This window comes from Alosa sapidissima, chromosome 10 (assembly GCF_018492685.1).
Source record: "Alosa sapidissima isolate fAloSap1 chromosome 10, fAloSap1.pri, whole genome shotgun sequence".
Taxonomy (NCBI): Eukaryota; Metazoa; Chordata; class Actinopteri; order Clupeiformes; family Clupeidae; genus Alosa; species Alosa sapidissima.
Window position 1 is genome coordinate 17,633,829 of NC_055966.1, and position 23,432 is coordinate 17,657,260.

The 23,432-nt window shown below is 44.4% G+C and overlaps 2 protein-coding genes across 2 annotated transcripts; both read right to left on the reverse strand.

Annotated features, from left to right (window-relative positions):
* Positions 1-234: 234 nt before the first annotated feature.
* Positions 235-4,083, reverse strand: yrdc (yrdC N(6)-threonylcarbamoyltransferase domain containing). The gene is made up of 6 exons (XM_042107001.1): positions 3,848-4,083; positions 3,241-3,436; positions 2,895-3,009; positions 2,645-2,764; positions 1,650-1,780; positions 235-1,327 (listed from the first exon to the last, which is right to left on the reverse strand). Exons 1-6 carry the CDS (start codon positions 4,002-4,004, stop codon positions 1,252-1,254), a joined length of 795 nt encoding a protein of 264 aa, XP_041962935.1. The 5' UTR covers positions 4,005-4,083; the 3' UTR covers positions 235-1,251.
* A 1,679-nt stretch (positions 4,084-5,762) lies between these two features.
* mtf1 (metal-regulatory transcription factor 1) lies at positions 5,763-22,885 on the reverse strand. The gene is made up of 11 exons (XM_042107002.1): positions 21,985-22,885; positions 21,120-21,691; positions 16,743-16,981; positions 13,893-14,024; positions 13,518-13,591; positions 12,629-12,765; positions 12,259-12,336; positions 11,983-12,085; positions 11,231-11,778; positions 10,831-10,894; positions 5,763-10,147 (listed from the first exon to the last, which is right to left on the reverse strand). Exons 2-11 carry the CDS (start codon positions 21,627-21,629, stop codon positions 9,543-9,545), a joined length of 2,490 nt encoding a protein of 829 aa, XP_041962936.1. The 5' UTR covers positions 21,630-21,691; positions 21,985-22,885; the 3' UTR covers positions 5,763-9,542.
* Between the last annotated feature and the right edge of the window lie 547 nt (positions 22,886-23,432).

The following is a 23,432-nucleotide window of genomic DNA, read 5'->3' on the forward strand; positions in this document are numbered from 1 at the left end:
CATATTGTTCATAGCTCTGCAAAAATAAAGACAATTAAGGTTTAACAGTAGAAGTTGGCACTTTATGTCTGGACATAAAGACTAATGAGCTGATATAGTTGTTGATGCTTACATGATGATGCTTTATTATCAACCACAAACTGAAGGTCATTTCATCAAGATCATCTGGAGATCCCAGGGGGTAATCTGCATTATGGGCATGTCAAAAACAGATGGAAAACCAGCAGATTAAAATGTCTTAGAGCTTCTCTTTATTTTGGTTTACAGAGAAAAAGGGGGATTGGCACAGATTAAGGCTGCCATTAACCCAGCCATTAGGAGACAGAGTGATAGAGAATTGATGCAGACGCTTTCCTGAAAATTACAGAAAAAAGCTCCCGAGTCATAGTGTCCATTTTTTGGTCCATTATGAAATCTCCCTTCTTGGTTTAAGAATCAGAGGCAGGAGAACATGGAGTATGATGGAGATCGGAGTTCAGACCATGATCAATATCAGAAAATCATGACTGGACAAACCAGCCAGTAAAATCAGTCAAAAGAAAAAAAATAAATAAATAGAAAAAAAGATAGCAAAGAAAAATGTAAGGTCAAGGTATGTATTCAGAAATGTTCTGTTACAGTTGAATATACCAGTTCTATCCTCTCATAAATAAATACAAACACTCTTATCAACAGAAAACAAAAAAAAAAAAAAAACTGTTAAAAAAATATTATAATTTGGGAATTAAGGAGCGCTATATATATATCCTTTAGTCCTATCCTTCAGTATATGTCTGCATTAGCAAATTGGGCCTTGCCAGTAGTACAAACTAATCTTCCTACACTGGGAGTGCATCCATTATTCAAAAAGAATCATTCTGAGGTCCAAGTGACTTTCAATAGGTTAAGTAAATCAAATAGATTTTAACTGTCACCACGCACTGTCAGAATAAATCTGTTTGCTTGCTACAACAAGACTAGTATCTTGGACCCCCTCCGGTGTATAACCAGAACTGGAACAGATGTATTTGTACACTTCCTCTACTGCTTTGACAGTGTAAGGCCCACCACCAAGACGGCAAATCCTACAGAGTTGCTGATATATCCAAAGTGCAGAACAGGAGCTTCATATAACAGACGTATCCTTATTTTCCCCTCTCAGCTGAAGGCCTCGCTTTTCAGCTTCTGCCTCCTTTGTCCGTCCCGTCTTTGAGAGGAGCAGAGAATGGAGGTGATTGTGCGTTTCTGTGGTAGGTTTGTTTTTGTCGGCTGTCAAACCTTTTGAGTCTCAGTTTGTTCCCATAGTCCATATTTGCGGTCGAGTACATTCAAAGTGGGAGTCAGGGCACTGAAAGATATAATGAAAGAGAGGAAAGAGGAGGGTAGGTGATGAATTTTAATTAAAGGTTCCACTTCTGTTCAAAAACAGTGACTCCATGCTAACCACACACACACACACACACACACACACACAACAGCTAAAAAAAAAAAAATAAATAAATAAATAAAAAAAAAACTGACAGATGTTCTTGCTTTGCTTTGCTTTGCTAACCACACACACACACACACACACACACACACACACACACACACACACACACAAACGCACACATGCGCACACACAAACACACCCCTTCTCACAGTTACTCATCCATCAGACAGCGACTCACCAGCCCGGGCGGATGATGCTGTATCTGCCAGGGACAGACAGGTTGACCACCGTGGAGCCTTGTCTGCTCTGGTCCCCAATGCGGCCGCCATTCACCACCACCGCTACCTTCGGCCACAGCTCCTGGAACTCCTGCAAGGAAGGATCACACACTCTCATTACATCGTTAACAATTAATATCAATTAATGTCATCAAGCACTTTCCTGCTGTTTTTCAATGTGACTTGGGGCAGCCGTGGCCCACTGGTTAGCACTCTGGACTTGTAACCGGAGGGTTGCCGGTTCGAGCCCCGACCAGTGGGCCGCGGCTGAAGTGCCCTTGAGCAAGGCACCTAACCCCTCACTGCTCCCCGAGCGCCGCCGTTGTAGCAGGCAGCTCACTGCGTCGGGATTAGTGTGTGCTTCACCTCACTGTGTGTTCACTGTGTGCTGTTTGTGTTTCACTAATTCACCAATTGGGTTAAATGCAGAGACCAAATTTCCCTCACGGGATCAAAAAAGTATATATACTTATACTTATGTAAACATTAATAGGGGGTTGACAACAAAGCTACCTTTGCTACATGCTACCAAAACACTGCTGAAGGCAACACATCGATCCTTAACTCAGCTCCTCCATTTCCTTTCCTTATGTTCCATCAATAAGCCATTGCAATATTAGAAATCTCTACGTATTCTCAAAGTATGCACAGCTTAGTAAGTTGTGGGTATTCATTTAAAAATTCCCAACTTTAAAGGAGAATTACAGCGATTTTTCACATCTCTGTTTCTCAAAGTTAGAATACTGACGGTAAGAAAAAACCCATGCTATGTAGAACCGATTGTTTTCTGGGTGGTACCGGGATTGGATTGTTTTCTTTTGGTACCGACAGTAGGCTATGAGATCCATGTGAAAATTTGCCAGAATTCCCCTTTGAGGAAAAGCCCAGTTTCAGGGTGAGTTTGAAACTCAAGACCATGTTAAGAAGCGGGGCCTAAAGTACAGGCTGTGCTTACATGGATGTCCACAGTGCTGGTCTGGGAGCTGATGTTGGCACTGGTGAGGGCAAGAGGTTCTCCACACATCTGGCACAAGCGTCGCATGAAGGGGTGGTCAGGGATGCGCACACCCACCAGCTTAAAAACACACACACACACACACACACACAGCATGGTTACCACACTACATAGATGCTAAAAACATTTGTCTTTGACAAACAATGTGAATACAAAATAAAGTGCTCTGTGTTTCTGATGCACATCATACCGGGGTGAAGGGATTGAGGTTGGGGTTCAGCTCTTCAGATCTCTCCAGCACCAAAGTGACAGGGCCGGGCAGCACATTCTCTAGCAGTTCCCTCTTCACTACAACTTTACAGTATCTGGGAACACAGACAAGGAGGTACATCAACCCTGCTCATCTTGCTCTGTCCATTGAAGGACACATGTAGCCTGTTGTCACCTTTTGCCTGGGTCAATGTAAAAAGGCATACCGGAGCAATACTGGTAACAGGTGTGATGCTGCACATTAGTAGATATAGAACTTAAACATAAACTTAACATATGATCTTCTTGGTACATTCATCTAAACTCTTAATGAAGGTTGGACTTACGTGTAAATCTCTTCGATTTCGCCAACACAGATGGCCAAGGGTTTCTGTCCATTTCTGCCTTTGATGTTGTACACTTTCTTCACAGCCTCTGAGTTTTGGGCCAGACACGCCAAACCGTACAGCGTGTCAGTTGGGACCGCCACTACCTCTCCATCCTTCAGAGCGTTTACAGTAGATTTCAGAATTTCCAATTGATCTGAAAAAAATTAAACACCATCATAAGGAATGTATCCAATCCAAACATTAACGTTACCATTCAAACGGCATAGCAAAAAAAACTTAGCTGACCCATTCATCACAATCTGATGGTTTACACAGAAGTTAGATGACATTAGCCAACATACTTATAACTCCAGCCATTTTTCAGCCAACAACGTTAACGTGAAAGAGTGACGGCTAACTGCCAGCTGTTAAATCGCGTCCCACTGCTATATTTTTGGCTAATCTTGTTATCTACACATAGGCCTACGGTTAGCCATATCAAATACAACATATGCATTCACAAAAGACTGTTAGTTGTTCCAAGTTGACTCTTGTTTCCGTGCTAACTGATAGTGTAGCGATCAAGCTAGCTGCTTCAAGTTTTGTAACGTTAACGTTAACCTACCTTGCTGAATATCACCCGGCTTCGACAAACAATCATTGGGCGTTTGTGGAGGCAAGTGTAAGACTTTTGTAGTCGACAATTTATTCATCACTGCTGTAGATACACTGCAAATTTGTGAGAACAATATTTGTTTATAAATGCGTCTCAGAATCGGCATGTGTCATCTGAAGTCAGTGCATGGTCCCCAGACTCGCCACTGTATGACGAAATCTTTTCGCCAGGAAAGCAAGAACCATTTCCGGGTGGCAGTAGTCGGAACTGTTAACCCATTCATGACCATCAGGCTTTTTTTTACAACCGTGGCATATACACGGGGCAATAGACCAATTTCAGTGTCCAGGTGTCCGGCCTCGTTGATGTTAATGATGCCTTAATTGGCAGGGTAAAACGTCTTCCTGCTTTGTCTTTCCTGTGGACTTTTCTTTTGCTGTCTATGGGACAGCGCTGTTCCACAGGAAGTTGATTTACACAGCGGCCCCATCTTGTGAAATGGACTAATTAGTTTAAGAATAGATCAATTGATTGATCTTTACCTGGAAATAAGAGTTATGACAAATTATACTTCCAGTGATAAACCTATTTTACACCAAGTCAGCTGTGGACAGCGGCAGGTGCTGTGCAGGTGATTTAATGATGTAGGCCAGCTGAGCAACCCCTCGAGCTGATTGGGCCAACAGTTGTACTTTGGTGTGGTGAAAATGTCTTCTGATGCTGGTAAGGCATTTAGGTCCTTAGGCCTATATTACATTTGATAAAATACCTACTATATGCCTCTGTTACAGGCAATGCATCTTTTAAGAGCAACAAAGAGGATTCCTCAGAAACAGAGGTGTGTTGTCATTGTGGGTTATTATTAGAGCATGGGGGACTTTAATTTGTTTTACACCCAGTTGTATTAAATGTTTACCATCAATGGGTCTTGGGACTGCTTGCAAAGTGTGAAGAGTGACAGCCTACTTTAACATGGTAATTTAACTGCATTTATGGCTGGGATTGGAATTTTCAAAGAAACAATCTGACTGGACCGAAAATGTGCCCGAGACATCAGAACAGGAGGCCCCTACCTTGAGTCCAACAGCCCGGGCTACCAGCAATCTTCAGCTTATTGACTTCATACTTAAGGATCTACAAGCTCTGCATGATCGTTTAAAGGTATGGGTCGATATTTGAATGCTGAGGACTGTGTCAATATACTGCAGTAGCATGCCAATCAAAAGGGTAGTCAGTTGTAATCATACGACTACTGTTGTGATCTTATTAAAAATAATTGCATTACAGAGAATGAAAATGGGTTCAATGAATAGATAGTGTTTTTGTTGTATCGATTTTGTTCTTTATCATTGTGTCATGCCTTCTTTCTGTTTTCCTTTAGGAGAGAGACTTGATGGATGCACCTCTTCAAAAATAAATCTATGCCTACACCTACTCAACAAATAATTCTTAATAAAGCTAGATTTTAATGTTTACATGTTGCAGTGTAAACACAAACAAAGAGGCTGTGAGATTTAATTAGTATTATATTGCTTTCAATTCAAAAGTTATTACTTTTATCATAATACAATATTACTTTATACAAAACAAGCATAAGCAAACAATTTTCACATTGTACATTCTTTTAAAAATACAGATCCTTTACATTTTTATACCTCATTCTTTGGGTGTTGAAGACAATCCTTTGGAAGCGCTAACGCCCCACTCCTCCAGTTGTAAGCTAGTCTCGTGCTTCACTTGACTACTTCACATGCATTTCCATTTTCTAACCTCCTTGTCCCTTAGAACTTCATGATCACCGTGGCAACCTTATGTTGTATGACAAAACACAAGACTTACAAAGTAGCACATACACTCATGATGAAGCACTTGCCTATTCTGATACAAATTAAAAAAAAGAAGTCTGCACAGGAGCTGCTCTGGCTAATTGATTATCCAGATTGATAGTTTTATTGTTTGTTAGTATTGTTTTTTTTTTTTTTAATCCAGCTCCAATGGATTTGGTGAGGTGTTTTTTCTGTGAGTAACTTCAGGGATTCAGAGCAACTTGGTGATGTGTAGCTCAAGGCCAGAGAAAGAGAGAGAAGGCAGGAAGTTAAATAATCACTGACATATAATTTGAGTATGCAAACATATTGTATTCCTCAAACTTCTCCTTGAAACAATACAGAACAATGTTTTACTGCTGAAAATAATTCTTACAACAGAATTATAGTGCCTTTTCTTCAAGCACAACCTGTGACTCCTTGAAATAGTAACTTGGTGGTCGTGATTATTGATGGGGAACAATTCGATCATTCCAACAAAATGGCGTCTACGTTGCCCGAAATATTTTTAATATGCTATTGGTTTGACTCCGCTTTGAGAGCCTTCTGATAATCTTACATTTAAGGAATGAATATCAAGAATATTGGGGAGAAATCATTGTGGGCTAGGAATAGAGGCTATGTTGTTAAAAAAAGATGAACAATGACATAATTGGCATCTTTCACCAAGTGTAAGAGAGGAAAAGATGAAAGTCTTGCATAGTTCAACATTTTGAGGTTGAGATGGTGAGGATCTTACAGTAGTGACAAGGATCAAGCAGATTAAACATTCACTGTTGTCCCACTTCCTATCCAGACTCAAACATTGCACCACATACATACATGTAGAAAACATACAGCAAACAAGATTGCAAATAAACAAACAAAACAAAAAAGAAATAACAAGACATCAACAGATCCAACAAACTGTATATATTAACACAACAGAACCCTGTCCTATGATGAAAGACAACAGGAATTGAAATCATGCAAGCCATGACAGAAAGCCTTGCTGTGCAACTGAAAATATTATAGGATAGGGCATGAAAAAAGACAATTAAGAGCGCCACACCATACAAGAAATCGTATGACAAGCTGGACAGGTACGATGGTGAACTATGCTGTGGAGTGTGTGGATTAAGGATTGACAATGAACCACACACCCAAGAAATGAACTCATACACAGTATATGTTCATTGGCACACCATGACAAAACACACACACACACACACACACACACACACACACACACACACACACACACACACACACACCAACTAAATGAACAAAACAGACAGATGTTCTTGCTTTGCCAACAGAGCCTTCCATGTTAAAGGCAAAAGCGTTCAGAAGAACAACATTGATGAGGCAACATGCCTTCAAACTGTAATCATTGATAGGCTGTAAGGCAATGTTATATATTTCTTCTACACATTAGGAAGAATCTATACCAACTTGCAGGAACACCGTGCACCACATGCACTTCAGAAAACAGTTTTGTTTGGGGTAGGTTAAGAGAGCCTACTCTAATACCACAGTTGGACCATCACAAGGCTTCATAAAAAAAAAGAAAAGCACAAAAAATAAAACCCAAAACAAATAAAAAAAAAAAAAATAGCATAATTAGTGCATGCCTGCGGTCATAAAACAGGATGGTAAGGACACAGGTAGGGCAGTGTACGGGTAGGGTCTGTCTTCCATCTCAAAAACCTAAAATAGTTCACGCTCTATACAAAAATACAAATTCAAATACAATCTAAAGGAATAATAGTATTTATATTATCAAATGTGCAATATATACATTTATGATCAACTCATTCACAACACAATACTCTCTACAGCAGTGGTCTAAAGTAAGGGACATATGCTACTGACTACACACACGGAGTGGGGTTGGACTAACAACACCGGCGACTGGTAGTGCAAGCAGTTGAGATGAGAGACACTACAGAGAAAAGTTAACATTGAATGATGGTCAGCAATGGCAGCCGATGATTTTTAGGTCGAAATCAGAGCATTTTAATGCTGCAAATCTGGAATCTCGTCCATCATAACTTTCATCCCTGAGGGGGGTCATGCTGTGGGGTGAGGGGGGGGGGGGGGTGGAATTGGTAAAGTGTTGACTGAAAAGGAAGATGCCACTTTTTGTCCTCAACAGGCAGCAGCTTAGATGGTGTGCAAATGGGATCGCTTGCGTGTGTGTGTCTCACTCTTTGCCATTCACTAACATAAATAAATCTGTTCACTGCATGAAAAACAAACTTGGTCAAGTTAAATGTTTGTTTTTTTCTTTTTTGTTTTGTTTTTAAGAACATTTAAAACAAAACTGGTTCAGCTGAGACACATGTGCAGTTGAGCCCTTCTGGTGCTTGCATGCACACCTGTCTCTGGCTAAGAACAGGCAGCCATGAAGTGAATGACTGGGTGAAAAGTCTGGAATCAGTAACACCATCCTAAAGGAAAGGAGAGAAGAAGTGTAAGCCTAAACCTGAGCCTTTTCACTAGCCCGAACGAGAACGCCTTCAGAAGAAACACGCACGTCAGGACTTGGTCCACAAAGCTGGGAAATTTCGTGAGAGAAAGAAAAAAGATTGAGTGAGAAAGAACAGAAGAGTTGATCTGACGATAGCAATTAAGTATTCAAATAAATTAACACATATAAAAATTAAATACTAGTTTAGTCATAGGCAGCCGTTTTCACCAATGTAAAGACTATATTACATATATTTTAAAAAGGCAAGCAAACTTATTTTTAAAGTCTTTCTTTAAAAAAAAAAATGTAAAAAAAAATGATAGATGAATGAATGTCAAAATTGCAATCACATTTCCTGGACTACACCAGCCTCCCTAGTAACATCTATGATTAGCTACTCTTCATATTGGCATGGCATAGGCTCAACCTTGCTTTAGGGGAAAAAGCTGCATCAACTGCCCTGTAGAGTGACCTTGCAATAGTATACTGATTTAAAAAAAAAAAACTACCAACTACTCCCGAGAAGACTACTGCCAACATGTTTTTTTTTGTTATTATTTGTTTACATGCAGTACATTCTAGTCAATTCTGGACTAAATGTGTCTATATCAGAGAGTGCTGCTGACTACAGTACAAGGATAGGAAATATCATAGTGTGTAATTTCATTACAGTTTCTGGCAAATCAGTGCTTCATGTCCTTCCAGGAACAACAAAAAGTTAATCATGCAAAAAGTGACTATGTGGTCTCAGATACAGCTTGATAGCATTTCCTCAAGTACTGGCACAAAAGTTAACTCCAGAGCCAAATTGAGCCAAACTGATTCATTATTACTCTTTTTTGAGCTCCCTAATGTCCCTGATGACACCAGAGAGAGAGAAAACAAAACAAAACAAAAAAAAACAAGTGAATCAATCATTAGACAAGTCACTTCAGGCATTGATCACTTCAAAGCTGCATATATAGATTTAGACATATCTGAGCACTGTTATGACAAGTAACACAATTTGTCAAGTAACGTCAGTGAATGTGGTAAGCCAAAATAAAATAATAATAATAATAATAATAATTAAAAAAACAAAAAAAAATACCACCAAAAGGCAGGGCGAGCCATCTGATGTGGTTCTGTTGACACTGCGGGCTGGGCTGGGCTGGGCTGAGCACGTTGCACTGCCTTTGAATTGAGCGACATGCACAGCAGGGTTCCGATCCAGCTCGGTCCATTGGGGGAGGGAGAGGCACTGGCCAAATTGGAAATGTGTCTTTCACCTATCAACCACCAGGGGGCTCCACACATGTACCGCACATGGCCCTGGGTCTGGCTGGGCTTGCAGCACTGAAACGAGAGGTGGTGGGAAGGGATGATCGCGAGGTGGAAGAGAAGGAAGAGAGGGAGATGCCGAAGGGTGTTGGCGGGCGGAGGTCCGCTAGTGGATGCCTCCGTCGCCCATGGGGAAGTCGTCTGGCACCAGCAGCAGGGCCTCCATGTTGGTCGAGCCCCCGGCGTTCTGCAGGGACAGGAAGTCCGCCACGTCCATGGTGGCCAGCCCGCCGGCCGCTGGCGAAGGGAGGGGGGCTGCGCCTGCCGCGCTGGCGCTGGGGAAAGTCTGCGAGTGGACTGTGGAGGAGGAAGAGGAGGAGGATGGTGGGGGAGGGGTGGAGGAGGATGATGGCGGTAACGGCGTTGCTGATAATAACGAGGAGGGCTGACCAGCTGCATGCGAGTGTCCGGCGTGGGCCGACGGATCGTCTGGCTGAGCAGGGCAGCATTGCGAGGGGGCGACAGGTGGAGGTGGAGGTGGGGGTGGGGGTACAGGGGCGGGGGCGGGGGCAGGGGCGGGGTCAGCCGGCGGAAGGTCTGTAGGCTGCTTCTGGGCTGAGGAAGAGGATGGCAAGTTCGTAGCGGAGGGGGAGGAAGAGGATGTGGAGGTGGCTGTGCTTTTAGCTCTGCAGTCACAGTGACACTGGCACGACTCCTCCTGCTTGATGATGATGACTGGCAGACTCAGGCCAATCTGCTGAACAGGGTTTCCTGTAGGAGACACAACAGCAGCAGGGGCATGTCACAATCAGCAACACCTGCAAAATTGTCAATACCACACTAGACATACACTCAGTCTGATTCCTACAAAAGTTATCGTAAACGTGCTAATTACCAACCATTTCGTTCCAAAATTCTAAAACAACAATGTTTTTTAATACTTCAAAATAACATTTGCTAAATGAACCTTACATTTTTCAGTAGCCATAGGTGTGTAGATTCGGTTCTTACCGGGGCTTTTACTGCCTGAAATATCTGATTTTGTCTACCACGCTCGGAGTTTAGTGCTGGGCTGGTGGGTACTTATTCCAAACCTTCTCACTGCACATCAACGGTTAGCCCGAGAATTCTCGTCGTCAATTCAAAATTCCATTGGAGCTCCAAGCAGATTTGTACACTCAGCCTTACAACACTGTTTGCAGCTCTTCGAGCCACGGTAAAATGTAATTTTTGGTATATAGCTAATTTAGATAAACTCATGGTGTGGGTGCTTGCATTTCTTTAGGAATCCGCCGTCTTGGTTTGTATAGAAATTAATATTAAGTGACACATACCCGTAAGAGGTTGGACATACGTGACGGTTGGTAATATGTGACATTTCTATACTTACTAAATACAATACACACATTATAAGAACAGGAAAACAATCAAAAGATGAAACCAATTAATTGTACCTGAATTTCCTCCAACAGGTATGGCTGTGGTGAAGAAGACTTTCTCCACTTTAGGACCCTGCCCCTAGGAATAGACACAAAGTACCTTTGATGATTCTTTACAGATGGTAGGGAGACAGACAAATGAGCAGGAATCCTTGAATGATCAGAAGCCACCTCTTATATTTTTAGTATGTGTGCTCAAAGCTATGCATAGAATCTGAACCACGGATGTAGATAAGGAAGAGATATTGCATTGCATGGATTAAATTAACTTCAACCTTCAAACATCTGAATAAATTAGAACAAAGGAAAAAAGATATTTGAGAATATTTGAAAGATATCTGATATTTGAGAGGCATGTAAATGGCTAATGGTGTTCTACGATTCTTCTAGAAAATCTCCAGCTTCAGGTTCTCACCTGCTGTTCGAGGTTGCTTTGCGAGTTGGTGGCGCTGCTGAGGATCCACTGGAGGTTCTGGTCAGTCACCACCAGGCCCGGAGGCAGCATGCCACCTGCTGCGGGCGTTATGGTGATAGTGGCGGAAGGAGTAGGAGGAGGAGGAGGCACAGGAGGAGGAGGGGGGGGTGGTGCAGCCAAACTGGCCGGTGCCGTCTCTGTGGTGACAACGGTTGCGGCGCTGGCCGGTACAGCGGAGACTGTGGCGGGGGTCAATGGTGGCGGTGGCAACGCCACATAAGGCTGAGGGCCAGGCGCTACAGGGAGCGCCGAGATGGTCTGCAGCTCGGCCGTGGAGCTCTGGGCAGCGGGTGGCGTCGGTGTCGAGGAGGAAGGCTGCTGCGTGGATTCGGCCACTGGCTGCAGGGACATGTCCAGCACTGGGGTAGCAAGGGACGAGGAGGACGAGGACGAGGAGGGGGCCTGCGCGAAGGCGGGGAGCAGGGCGGGGGTGTCTGTCACAGCCGGCTGAGAGGGAGTGTCCAGGCCAAACGCCTCCACTAGGCTATCTGCAGCGGTCAAAGAGGGGAGAACAACAGACAGAGGGACAGACCAAAACAGAGAGAGAAAGATAGTAGGACAGGGCAAAAAAATTAATAAAGGGAGGAAGGGAGAATAGAAGAAAGAAAGGATAGAAAGAAAGGCTGTAAAAACTCAATGGATCAGATACAAGTTGACAAGAGGCTGCAGGATGTGTTGAGCAAGGCACTTGCCTGTGGGTTGGACATCATCCTGACTGACGCTGTTGTCTGGGCTCTGAAACATCAGCTCAAATATCCGCACTGGGGTAACACTACTCAGGTCCAGGCCGTGGGTCTGCCAGGGAGATGCAACCAGCAATCATACGACAACGACAACAACAAACAACAATAACCACAACAATTACGACTACATGAACAACAAACTACTTCTAGTAAACAAATCAAGTCACACACATCAAACCAACACATGGTTAAACATATAAACAGAATAACGCATGAGGCACTCACATTGTTAAGGTTTTCCCGGAGCTCTGAATCCGTCGAGATGAGGCTCAAATCACTGAGGCACAGCGAGTGGTTTGCATCCTGTAAGTATCAACAGACAATCTCAGCTGGTTGCACATCTGATCCAACTACTTCTTGCTTTCTGTAAATGTCACAGGTTTGAGGAACAAAACGACCTGATCACTATCAATGTAACAATGCCATTAAGCAATACTCTGTCTGTGTGTGTGGCTGTAGGAGGGGGACTATCCATGCAAATTCACTTTCAAGTGTCGATTAAACAGTATGTGTATGTGAGAAGGCATGAGTTAAGTGGTCATAGTGTGTGTGTGTGTGTGTGCAGAGAGATGAAACAAGCAGGGCCCCAGCTCACTTCAGATAGCGGGTGGCTGAGGTTGACGGTGAAGGTGTTGCCACTTTTGTCGTGACCGCGGACGTGACTCCTAAGGCTGTACTGCGAGCTGAAAGTCTTCTCACAGCCATCACTAGGACAGAAGAAAGGCTTCTCGCCTGGGGACCGGGAGAGAGGAGAGATGGAGGGAAAGGGAAAAAGTAAGAGAGAGAGAGGAGAGATGAAGGGGGAGAGAGAGAGAGAGAGAGAGAGAGAGAAAGAGAGAGGGGTGGTGAAGGGAGGGAGAGATCACAACTTGCTTTAGTTGAAAAGTAAAGTCTGCTGAGTGAAATGTATTGTGAGGGCATTTTGAAGTTGCTGAGCAATCGGAGAAAACAACTCTCTGATTCAGGAAAAGGATATTTTTAAAGCCAGTTAAACGTTAGAAATTAACTTTATCTGTAATCACTAATGGCCTCGGTACACCAAACAACTTTGACAGGATTTGGGAAAGTTTCTTGAAAGATTATAGTATTTTAACTAATGGCCCCCATTCAACCTTTACTCAAAAGATTACTGTACAGTCTTTCAAGAATTTTTCCCAAATCTTGTCAAAGTCTTCTGGTGTCAGGATGGCTTTAAGTGTCTTTTTGAACAAACCATTTTCATAGGAGACCCACATGAAGCTTTGACAGGAAGCTTTCAGCATGAGCAAGAGAGAGGGAGAGGGTGAATGATGAATATAAGTTTGTAGCTCTGTTTGCCCTCCCGTGTGCAACAGCAGGGCCTCGCAGAGTAAAATTAATGGTGCTGTCAAGTCTGGGCAAAAACACCATTTGGTGCGACTGGAGCTTGGCCGCGGTGGCAGCTGACGCCTTGTTAAACATGCGGTCACCTGGAGGTCCCCCACCGTCGGGGCGGCCTGACTCACCTGTGTGTGTCCGTACGTGGGTCTTTAGGTGGTGGCTGGCCGCAAACGCTTTGCCACATCCATCATGGTCACAACTAGAGAGAGAGAGAGAGAGAGAGAGAGAGAGAGAGAGAGAGATAAGAAGAGGAGTGTAACAACGCTTAACTGCATCCTGTTCAACCCCTGAAAAGGGACTTATATTGAAAAGTAATCTTGTGAGCCAGTAAAAGAAGAAAACAAATCAAAAAACAAAAAAATCTGTGCACAGGTAACATGAATGACTAAGCACAGGGATTGAGTCACTGAATAAACAAACAAACAATAAACAGTGGCGGTGGTGACCGCGGGGCAGCTGGGGGCCAGTGACTCCGAGTCACACACCGCTGGCTGACTCACCGAAAGGGCTTCTCTCCCGTGTGCGTGCGGATGTGCTTCCTCAGGTCACTGAGCGTGGTAAAGTACTTGGTGCATCCTTCCGATTCACAGTTGAACGTCTTCCCCGTGTGCAGGCGCTGGTGTGCTTTCAGTCTGCATAGACATGGAGGAGTAGGAGGAGGAGGAGGAAGAGCAGAAGTAGCAGAGTGGAGGAGGAGGAAGAAGTTTGTAAGATACATGAGACAGACAATTCAAACATCCCTCTTGCCACCGTGCACTTTTAACACATTGCTGAATGACACAGTCAAAGTGAACAGCAGCTCATTTCACTAAACTGCATCAGTGTGTGCTGTTTGCCAAATCCAGAGTGAAAAAAGTGCAGCAGATTTATAGATCCTTTTAAGAAGTGGAGTGTTGTGCTTGAGTGGCCTCCTTCATGCCTAGTGACTTGGTAAACAACACTGTGGGTTGGCTAAAACAGGGCCGCAAGCTTTTAAGATAAATGACTAATGCCGGACGTGACAGCTGGGGGCATTACTTGATATTCTTAGAAAACAAAGTGAAGAAAAAGTTAATGAGCTTTAATCAGAGGTGCATTCAAATGAGCCAACAAAAACGGTCACCTCGAATGTTTTGTGAACACACAAGGAGGCTGAGGTAGTAGTTGTCACTGTCTAAATTGAACAAGTTGAAATGTTAATGCAAATATGTTGATATGCCTCCAACGTTCCACACCTCTGATTAAATCCAGGATCTCTGAACATTTCTCCTCATTAATACACCAAAAAACGATTAATGGGCAGGAGGGAAGGTGTACGTGGACACCAGCAGGGTGACCAGAACAGGGCACAGCAGCCTCCTCTTTATGGATATTGCACTCCCATGGCTGCTGCCGCACAGGGGGAACAAAGAGGTCTGTGATGATCGAATGGGAGGAATGAAAAAGAATGCAATGCATTATCTGGCCCTCTTCACCAGAGGAACACTCTTCACCCAGCATGCCCTTTATTTAAAAAAATAAATAAATAAAAATCACTGCCTTCTCTGTGCTCTGCCTTCCCCATGGTTGCCTGGCTGGATGTCTGTCGTCTCTTCTGATCAGCGGCGCGGTCAGGTTTCACGAGTTGTCTTTCTCCGGGTCTCGAGTGTGGCCCGGGGCGCTGGGGCCGGGATTAGTGGGCCAGATGAGGGACGCCAACAGGAAGCAGCGCAGTGTGGCGTGAAAAAAGTGGCTGGCGGTGCGGACTAATGCTGCCCGACAGAGGGTCCCACACACACACACACACACACACACACACTCCCTACCAACCAACGCAGCAACAGCCTGAGGCACCAACCCTCTCTCTCAGTCACTCACTCACACACACACACACACACACACACACACACACACAGTCATATTCTTTCGGGGGACGCATGACAAAAAGAGGGCAAACACGCACAGGCACAAATAAGCCCACACACACACACACACACACACACACACACCCACCCACACACACACAGAGACCCACACATCGACAAGCACACCCACACATGCATACGCTTTGCCATGCCACAACACTCAGTTCTCAGCTGCAGCTCCCTGCTGCTGACACAGAAAACAACAACCAACACCGAGAGCCGCGGGCAGCCCGTCAGCCCAGGACGCTTCCCACACAATAAAGCCACCATTCCTAATTAGCGCCGTTCATGCAATCTCACAGTGTCACCGCATCACCGGGCTCATAGCTCGAGTGGCCTCAGTGGAGTGAATGGAGCCCTGATGACAGATCAGCCGTCAGCAGCGAAGGCTGGAGGATGATGGAGAGCAGGACATTAAAAACACTCACAGCTCCGAGGAGAGCCTGGCACACATTTAGCCAAGCCATGCCGCCTGATTTATGTGCATAACAAACAGATGCAAATGACCTGCCATGCAAAAAAGAGGAGGAGGAGGTATAATGGTGAACGGCCGCGACTAATGCATGTGTGTTTTAACAGAAGGAGAAACGCCTGTCAACCACTCTGCCAGCTTTAAGATTGCGCACAAGGTCATTTCCTGCATGTACCTGATGAAATATCACTAATGGAGCGATGATAAATTTCTTTTGCATCGTCACTCGTTATGAGTAATCTCAAATGTCACAACCCATCATACACAAAAAGGATAAATGGATCATATCCACTTAAGCTGGTTAAGCCACATGAACAGAAGGCTTAGATGAAAAGTTACAGCAGACGTGGACAGCTTCAGAATGCAGTTGCAGACCTCTGGAGATTTTCCTACAAAAAAAGCTGTCATCCAATATAAGGATATCCGCAAACTTGCGATTTGCTACTTGTAATATATATGTAATAATAAAATAACATGGGGATTTTGATTTATTGCACCTGTTAAACTCTCGCGGTGACGAAAAAGTATGAAATGCAGACGTTTTGCCCTACACAGTTTTATTTAAGATGGCTAACTGATTTTTGATACAATGTAACCGAAAGCTAATTTGCAGTGCAACTTGCAATAAGTAAATTTGGACATATGATTTATTAAATTGAAATCATAATATTACATAACTACTGTGACACACACAATCGTTTGCCGGAAAATATCACCATTCTGCAGTATTGACTTCTCCCACCTCTGGGAGAAAGATCTGAGTACAGATCTTTTTATTTTCTTTTATTTATCAAAAGCATACATAGAATCGCTTTGAAGTGACATCTATCCTACGGTTCTACAGTTTTAATTCTACAGGCTGACCCTTCAGTACATGATCCTGGGGTTAGTGTAATGAACGATGATGGGTGTACTATTAAACATCCATTACTGATGTATGATAACAGGTGCGAAAGTGTGAAGTGTTCTGGGGACGGCACGGTTCCAGTTCTGACCTGTAGAGTGTGTTGAAGGCCTTCTCGCAGCCCTGCACGTCGCACTCAAAGGGCTTCTCCTTGGTGTGCACGCGCACGTGGATCTTGAGGCTGTAGGAGGTGAGGAAGGCCTTGCCGCAGCCCTGCTGGTTACACACAAACGTGTACTCGCCGCGGTGGGTCTTCTGGTGCGTGCGCAGGTTCCCTGCCGTGCTGTAGGTCCGCGTGCAGCCCTCAAACGTACACTGGTACCGCTTCACCTGAGGCAGGAAGAGAGAAGAGGAAACACTGTAACAGAGTGTGATGAGGAGGGTGAGAGGCACACTCTCACGGGGAAAGTTTTTGAACATTCTAAGTTCCGCAACAATTGAAGGTTCTAAAATTCTATGTTGAATTTAATGAACCCAGATATTCTTTAGAACGTTCATTTCTCAACATTCCCATCACACCGGTGTGACGGTACTCCTTTAAGGGTTAAACATGCAGCCTTCACACCAGAACCAGTCAGTCATTCATACCATCACTAGGACAGTCATTATTTTAAAGTATATTTCTTGGGCTTTTTAGCCTTTATTTGGACAGGACAGTGGAGAGTGACAGGAGGAAAGTGGGAGAGATGGGGTGGGAATCAGAACATGACCGCAGGTCGGATTCGAACCTGGGTCCCCATGGGCCAGCTGCGCCACAGCGTTGTCCAAAGATAAAGGTCCTGCATTTTCAAAACGACAAACAAACCAAACTCTTCTTGCTAGATTAACTTGAAAGCATGCCTGAAAGAGTCTTATGAAGAAGACACAATGCAGTGCAAATATTGAAATCTTACAGGATTCCTGTCAGTGAATATAATATGAAACAAAACCACGAAATCTGTGGAAACCTGACCAGCAAATAAAGAGGTTCAGCTCTGTGAAGCAAGAAAACAACAAAAACAAGAAAGCAACAAACAACTCTGAAGTGGCACCACATCATCAAACAGCACAACCGGAGGGGGAGGGCAAAATAACCTCTGAAAGAGAAAAGTCACGCAGAGGTCATGAACCCAGGGACTCTTGTTTGGCTGTGGTCTCTCAGCTCAGAAGGCAGCGTGACACTGGTGTGCTGGGAGTGGTGCCAGAGCTGGTTAGACCAGTCATGCCATCCATGCACAATGCCCTCATCTCCCCATCACCTACTATCCAACCCCCACCCCCCCCCATACCACCCGTGGCAATTCCTCTGCTCTACTCAGCATTCTGCCCGGGAAAATTACCCCCCCCCGCTTCCCTCTGACCTAAGGGGAAGCTATATAGAGACACATGCTTTCTGCTCTCTTCTCTTGCCCCCAGCCCGCTTCTCTGTGGTTCTCTGTGATGTGCTCTTGTATGCCCCTTAACACACAAATGAGACTCTGATGCAGACATTCTCTGGGAGAGGCTTGAGAGAGCTTGTCTCTTGTGCTCTATGATCATATTTCCGAAACTGGTGTGTACGTGTGTGTGTGTGTGTGTGTGTGTGTGTGTGTGTGTGTGTTTCTTGCTACTTGTCCTGGTGTGCTCTACCATCCCATCAAGCCTGTGGCGGGTTGACACTGCGGACCTCTGCAGGTCACCAGCTTAGGATACCTCACATAAGCCCAGTCACTCCTTCTGACACTCACCCTGACACCCACACACCCACCCACACACGGAGGCCACTTGGAACAAAGAGGGAAGGGCATCAGAACTCCAGCTGTTTTATTTTTAGCTCCTCCATTTTTAAATGTCACACGCTAACCTGCTGAACATCCAGTCATCTTTGAATGCTGGTGTTCATAATTCTAGATTAGAACATCACATCATGCTTGGCCCAGATTGGTCATTATGCAAGGTCAAAAACAAAACAAAAATAACAAACAAACAGCAAAAACAAAGACAAGCTGCAGTACAAATTCGGACTTTTATGCTGCAATCGAACAGAGACTGGGTGAAAGCTGATGCGTGTGCACACACACACGCACACCTAGAGGTAACACAAGCCTGGAGCTGCACAGACTCCCCCAGGCTGTGCCAGATCATTCGAACAGTAATGAGGAGAAGGCCTCTCTCTCTCCTTCCTCTTCTCCTCCTCCAACACACTCGACTGAAAATCCAATGGATTGCCGAGTCATAATTCCCTCAAACAGGCTGGGAACGTGACCAAACCCACTCAAGCAGGAATTGGGGTGGTGTGGAGGGGGCATCTGTTCAAACACACATCGGTTGTAACAGAAACTGAGGCGGGCTTTGAAAGAGCACTGATTGACACCCAGAGGAGAAATCAACAGAGCTAACAAAATATCTTCCAAGAGGGTGGTCCACTATTGAATAAAGCTAATGGCAGTGTTCTCTTATAAGATGCCATGCTGGGATGCCTACTTCACTCAGACAGGTCAGGCATTGACGAACGAGCAGTCAACAGTGTGACCCAATTAGGGATGTAACGATTACCGGTATAATGGTAAACCGCGATAAAAATGTTGACGATAACAATTACCGTTTTCATTTCAAATATCATGATTATGATAGTGCGACGTGCAGGGCTGCGAGAAGGCCTTCAACACACTCGGTATAAACGTGAGGTTGAATGTTCATACCGTTACATCCCTAAACCCAATCATGGATAGCCACGTCTAACTACTGAGAAAGGGTGGACTCCTTTAGTCTCCAGTGCATGTGCTGTTAAAAAAGCTAGAGACAACTATAAGAAGGCTTGTTTACCTTCAGCATATAAATTAATTTAAGAAAACACGCTAATAGCCAAGCTCTGGGTCGGACTCAGGAAGCAAACGCTCATCTGCCCCTAGTCCCCTCTAAAACAGGTTTGATCTATGATGCTGAAATGGGTCAGAACCTGATGGCATTGGTTGGCTTGAGCACCTAAAGCCTCAGGGTGGCTGAGGAAGTGGAGGTGGACTGTGGTGGGGGCAAAACTAGGTAGCTGCACTGCACAACACAACACACACGTTGTGCACCCCTTCAAACGCCAGAGGGCTATAGAGTGTACAGTGTCCGTGTAAAGATCATTTCTTTTACACTCCACTTAAGCTGCTCCTGCAAAGGCCAAAAGACAAGTGGAGAGCAAGATGCATGGCCCCACTGCACTGTGGACTATAAGTGCAATGTGACAAATGGGCAGAGTTCAGGATGAGGATGGCAAAGCTTTTTCATCAGGAGAGATGACCCAAGGCTCTGCCTCATGAACCAGAGTGATTGAGTCATCCAGTCTGCCTCCTAGCTTGAAGCTCAATAGTGAAATCAGAGTATCCAGTCACAAAACCAATCTTCTGGTGAAAAAACAGAGCAAGGTGTCCATAACAAAACCACACATTTGTGCACACCAAAATGCAAAAAAACAGCTACAAGGGACCTATTACAACTGCATCAAAAACAGCAAAGCTGGTAAAAAAAAAACATACAACTAATGTAACACAACTAATAATACTACCAACCACCAACCTGTAATAATCTCAACACAAGGCTGAAACCATAGCCTTGGGGCCTATTTACTGTCACCAACATAAATCAGTGTGCCAGTATGTTACATCAGACCACAACACTGCACTGATCAAGTTTAGAGCAGGGTTGTGCACAATTCGAATTGCAATTCTGCTTCCTGTTTGCTACCTCAATTGAAATGCAAGTGAAATTCAAGAATTGAATTGGAATTTAAGAGCCAGTTTCAGTTCAATTCTGGAATTTTGCACAAGCATGGTTTAGAGAGAGGAAGACAACAGCAATGCATGTATGCCAGAGACCAGACAACTATTCACAGCACCCCTGGTGTGTGTGTGTGTGTGGTAGGGAGTGATAGTGATCAATCATATGAAACCACGTGGAAAAGGAAGTCCTGTGAGGCATTCCACTCTGAACAAACAACAGTCTCTGATCCTCAGGAGCTACTCTCCACTGCGTCCACTGTATGCCGACTGCTGCTGTCTACAAAGACCATGATTAAATCAGGCGGCTGTATACCAACAAGATGTAGATCTAGGACCAGGAACCAAATAAGACACTGAGCTTGCAAGAGTCTTGCGTTAGCAATACGTGTACATATAGTTCAGATCATTAGTTTTGACATTTAAAGAAAATGGGTCAAAACACATGAGGAAAGAAAAACAAAAAGGAAAACAAACCAGAAGGATTTAACAGCTGTAAGGCTAAATAGGGTGAGGGAAGTAGGAGAGAGAGAGAGAGGGAGAGACAGAGATAGGGTGAGAGAGAGAGAGAGAGAGAGAGAGAGAGAGAGAGAGAGAGAGAGAGAGAGAGAGAGAGAGAGAGAGAGAGAGAGTGCTGCACAATCAACTTTAATTGCGCTGTGGAGGGATTATGATGACGCTTAGATTTGAATGAAAGGCTTATCTAAGCAATCGATGTTCATGGATGGGGGTGGCAGGCGCCTCACCTCTCTCTGCTTGGTCTCCGGGCATTCCGAGTGCAGTGTGAGCGTGGCTCCCTCTATGTTGCGTGGCATGGGCGTCGAGCCCGGGTTGATGGTGAACTGGATCTGGTCTGGTGAGATGGTGTGGTGCACGTAGCCATGCACCATGCCCTCGGGGTCGCCCATGAAGGCCAACGAGCCGTCCCCTTCTTCCTCGTCATCGTCGCCCTCCACTTCCCCCTCGGTCAGGAAGACCATGCCGTCGTCTTCACAGTCTCCGCCGCAGTGGCCATCCTCTTCGCCCTCTTCGTCCAGCCGGATCGGGTCCTGCTCGATGAGCACCGTGGTGCGATCGTAGACACGAGCCATGCAGGACGAGGTGGACGGGTGAATCAGGCCTCCTCTGTCGTCAGGGTCCAGCTCGTTGTCGTCATCGTCCCCGTCTTTGTCGTAGATGCATATCTTGTTGTCCTTGTCCAGTGCCACCTCCTCGAAGCACATGGCCGACTCTGTGAGGGAGCCATTCTCGCTCATGGTGGCTTCAACGCTGCCTTCTGACCCTCACGCCCAGGCGGCTGTCCACCAGGTGCCGTTACCTGAAGAAAGATGCACATGTGAAACAAGAAACCACACACACACACAGCGAGTGAATGACCTTATTTCAATGTTGTCTAATTTTTTTTTTCCTGTGCATACATCTGGACCCAGATTGATCACTAAAACCAAACAAAAACAGTGATCAGCGAGAAACAACAGTGAGTAAATGGGAGTATGTGATGCCATGACTGAAGGACTTCATCCAATCTACTGACAGAACCTCAATCCACCTCTAAATGAATGGTAGCCTACTGAAGGGAGCCAGACTAGATAGAGAGCCAAGATGAATCACCTTTCACTTCATGTTGCTCAGGTTGTTGCTGATGTTGTATTGAGAAATGATTAACCCAGCTGAAAGGGAAATTATCAATTAACCTTTATTCGGAGTGCAACATCAGATCTGAAGTCTCAGAATCAGAACCTCGCAATCTCAGTCTGAAAGACGGAAAATTTGCCCTACAAATACAACTTTGTTAGCTAATGATTTTCCACCTGCTTCGACATTAGCACACAAGAAAAAAACCAACACACTCACGAATGACTTAACATAAACTAACGAATGACATAACTAAACACAAAACGTCCGAAAGTCCGTTATCGGACCAAAAAAATGTCTACAATTTTAAATTGCTGTTGTTAAAATCAGATAGGATTATTCTATGGTTACTAAAATAAACACAAGAGGTGTCGAAGTTAACTTAGGTTTAATGACTACAACGATCAGGCTGTATAACTGTCTAACATTTCATAACTGTTCAGTTCGAGACGTTGACTGGTTAGTCGTAGCTGGGAGTTAGTCGTCTAGGTAACAAAAGTAGCAAAAAATCTTCTCATTAACATGTCTCGTTTAATAGAAATACAAACTAACGTCAATAATAAGTTAACTTGCTGGCTCCAGTACATGTTCCAGAACTTTCGGTATTCACCACTCACTGACAACTGATAAAGTCACAAGACCTCAGACCCACATCCCCATTGCATTTGAATGTTAGAAATCTATGCGTGGTTAATATTTCCATAATCTGGTTGACAGTTAGGCTACACCAACTTCGCAGTTTGTCTAAAGTGAGTTTATCTCCAACTTTGCCCGATAAATGACCCAATTACCTGCCAACTGCCCTTACATATCATATTAGCGCGGCTAGGGAAGTTAACCTTGTTTTGCCACATATATGACTGAAAAGCCCCAAGTTGGAAAGCTTGAAGCTAGCATTCTGTAGCTGTAACGTTAGCTAGCGAGCGACCAAAGCCTTACATACTAACCATTCAACTCGATGTTATTATGACAGCAGATTTTTTACGACTGACAGTATTAGAAACGTACTAACATGTTCATCGGCACACAAGCTTAATAAACGGGCGGCCATACAAATGGAGAATGGCATTAACTAGCCAGCCAGCTCGCTACCATTAATGCCACTCCTATTAGCTAACTTAACTATTACCATCAAGCTAGCCAGTTAGCTAAAATGTTAGCTGGCTAACAGTTAGCATCCAACCCATTGCCTGTAGACAGTTAGCCTTCTAGCTCCAAGTCATGCTCACTATGATAAATTAAGAGGTTATACTGTCATGCACACCACTTTGCAAACTGCATATCGTTAACTGTACTGCCACAAGATGACTAAGATATTAAGAATAGTCAGAGAGGAGAAACCGAGTAGTACATACTACCATCTAATGAGCGGCATCCTTAGTCCAGCGCTAACTAACTAGCCTGCTCGTCTGTCTGATCCACAC

Excerpts from the sequence above, each read along its gene's own strand:
- yrdc (XM_042107001.1), bottom strand. The coding sequence starts at position 4,004 with ATGCCGATTCTGAGACGCATTTATAAACAAATATTGTTCTCACAAATT. Across the intron at positions 3,010-3,240 it reads GAAATCGAAGAGATTTACAC|ATACTGTAAAGTTGTAGTGA; the intron begins GTAAGTCCAACC and ends CTGTGTTCCCAG. Across the intron at positions 2,765-2,894 it reads ACCTCAATCCCTTCACCCCG|CTGGTGGGTGTGCGCATCCC; the intron begins GTATGATGTGCA and ends TGTGTTTTTAAG.
- mtf1 (XM_042107002.1), bottom strand. The coding sequence starts at position 21,629 with ATGAGCGAGAATGGCTCCCTCACAGAGTCGGCCATGTGCTTCGAGGAG. Across the intron at positions 13,592-13,892 it reads ACGGGAGAGAAGCCCTTTCG|TTGTGACCATGATGGATGTG; the intron begins GTGAGTCAGCCA and ends CTCTCTCTCTAG. Across the intron at positions 11,779-11,982 it reads GGATGATGTCCAACCCACAG|ATAGCCTAGTGGAGGCGTTT; the intron begins GCAAGTGCCTTG and ends TGACCGCTGCAG.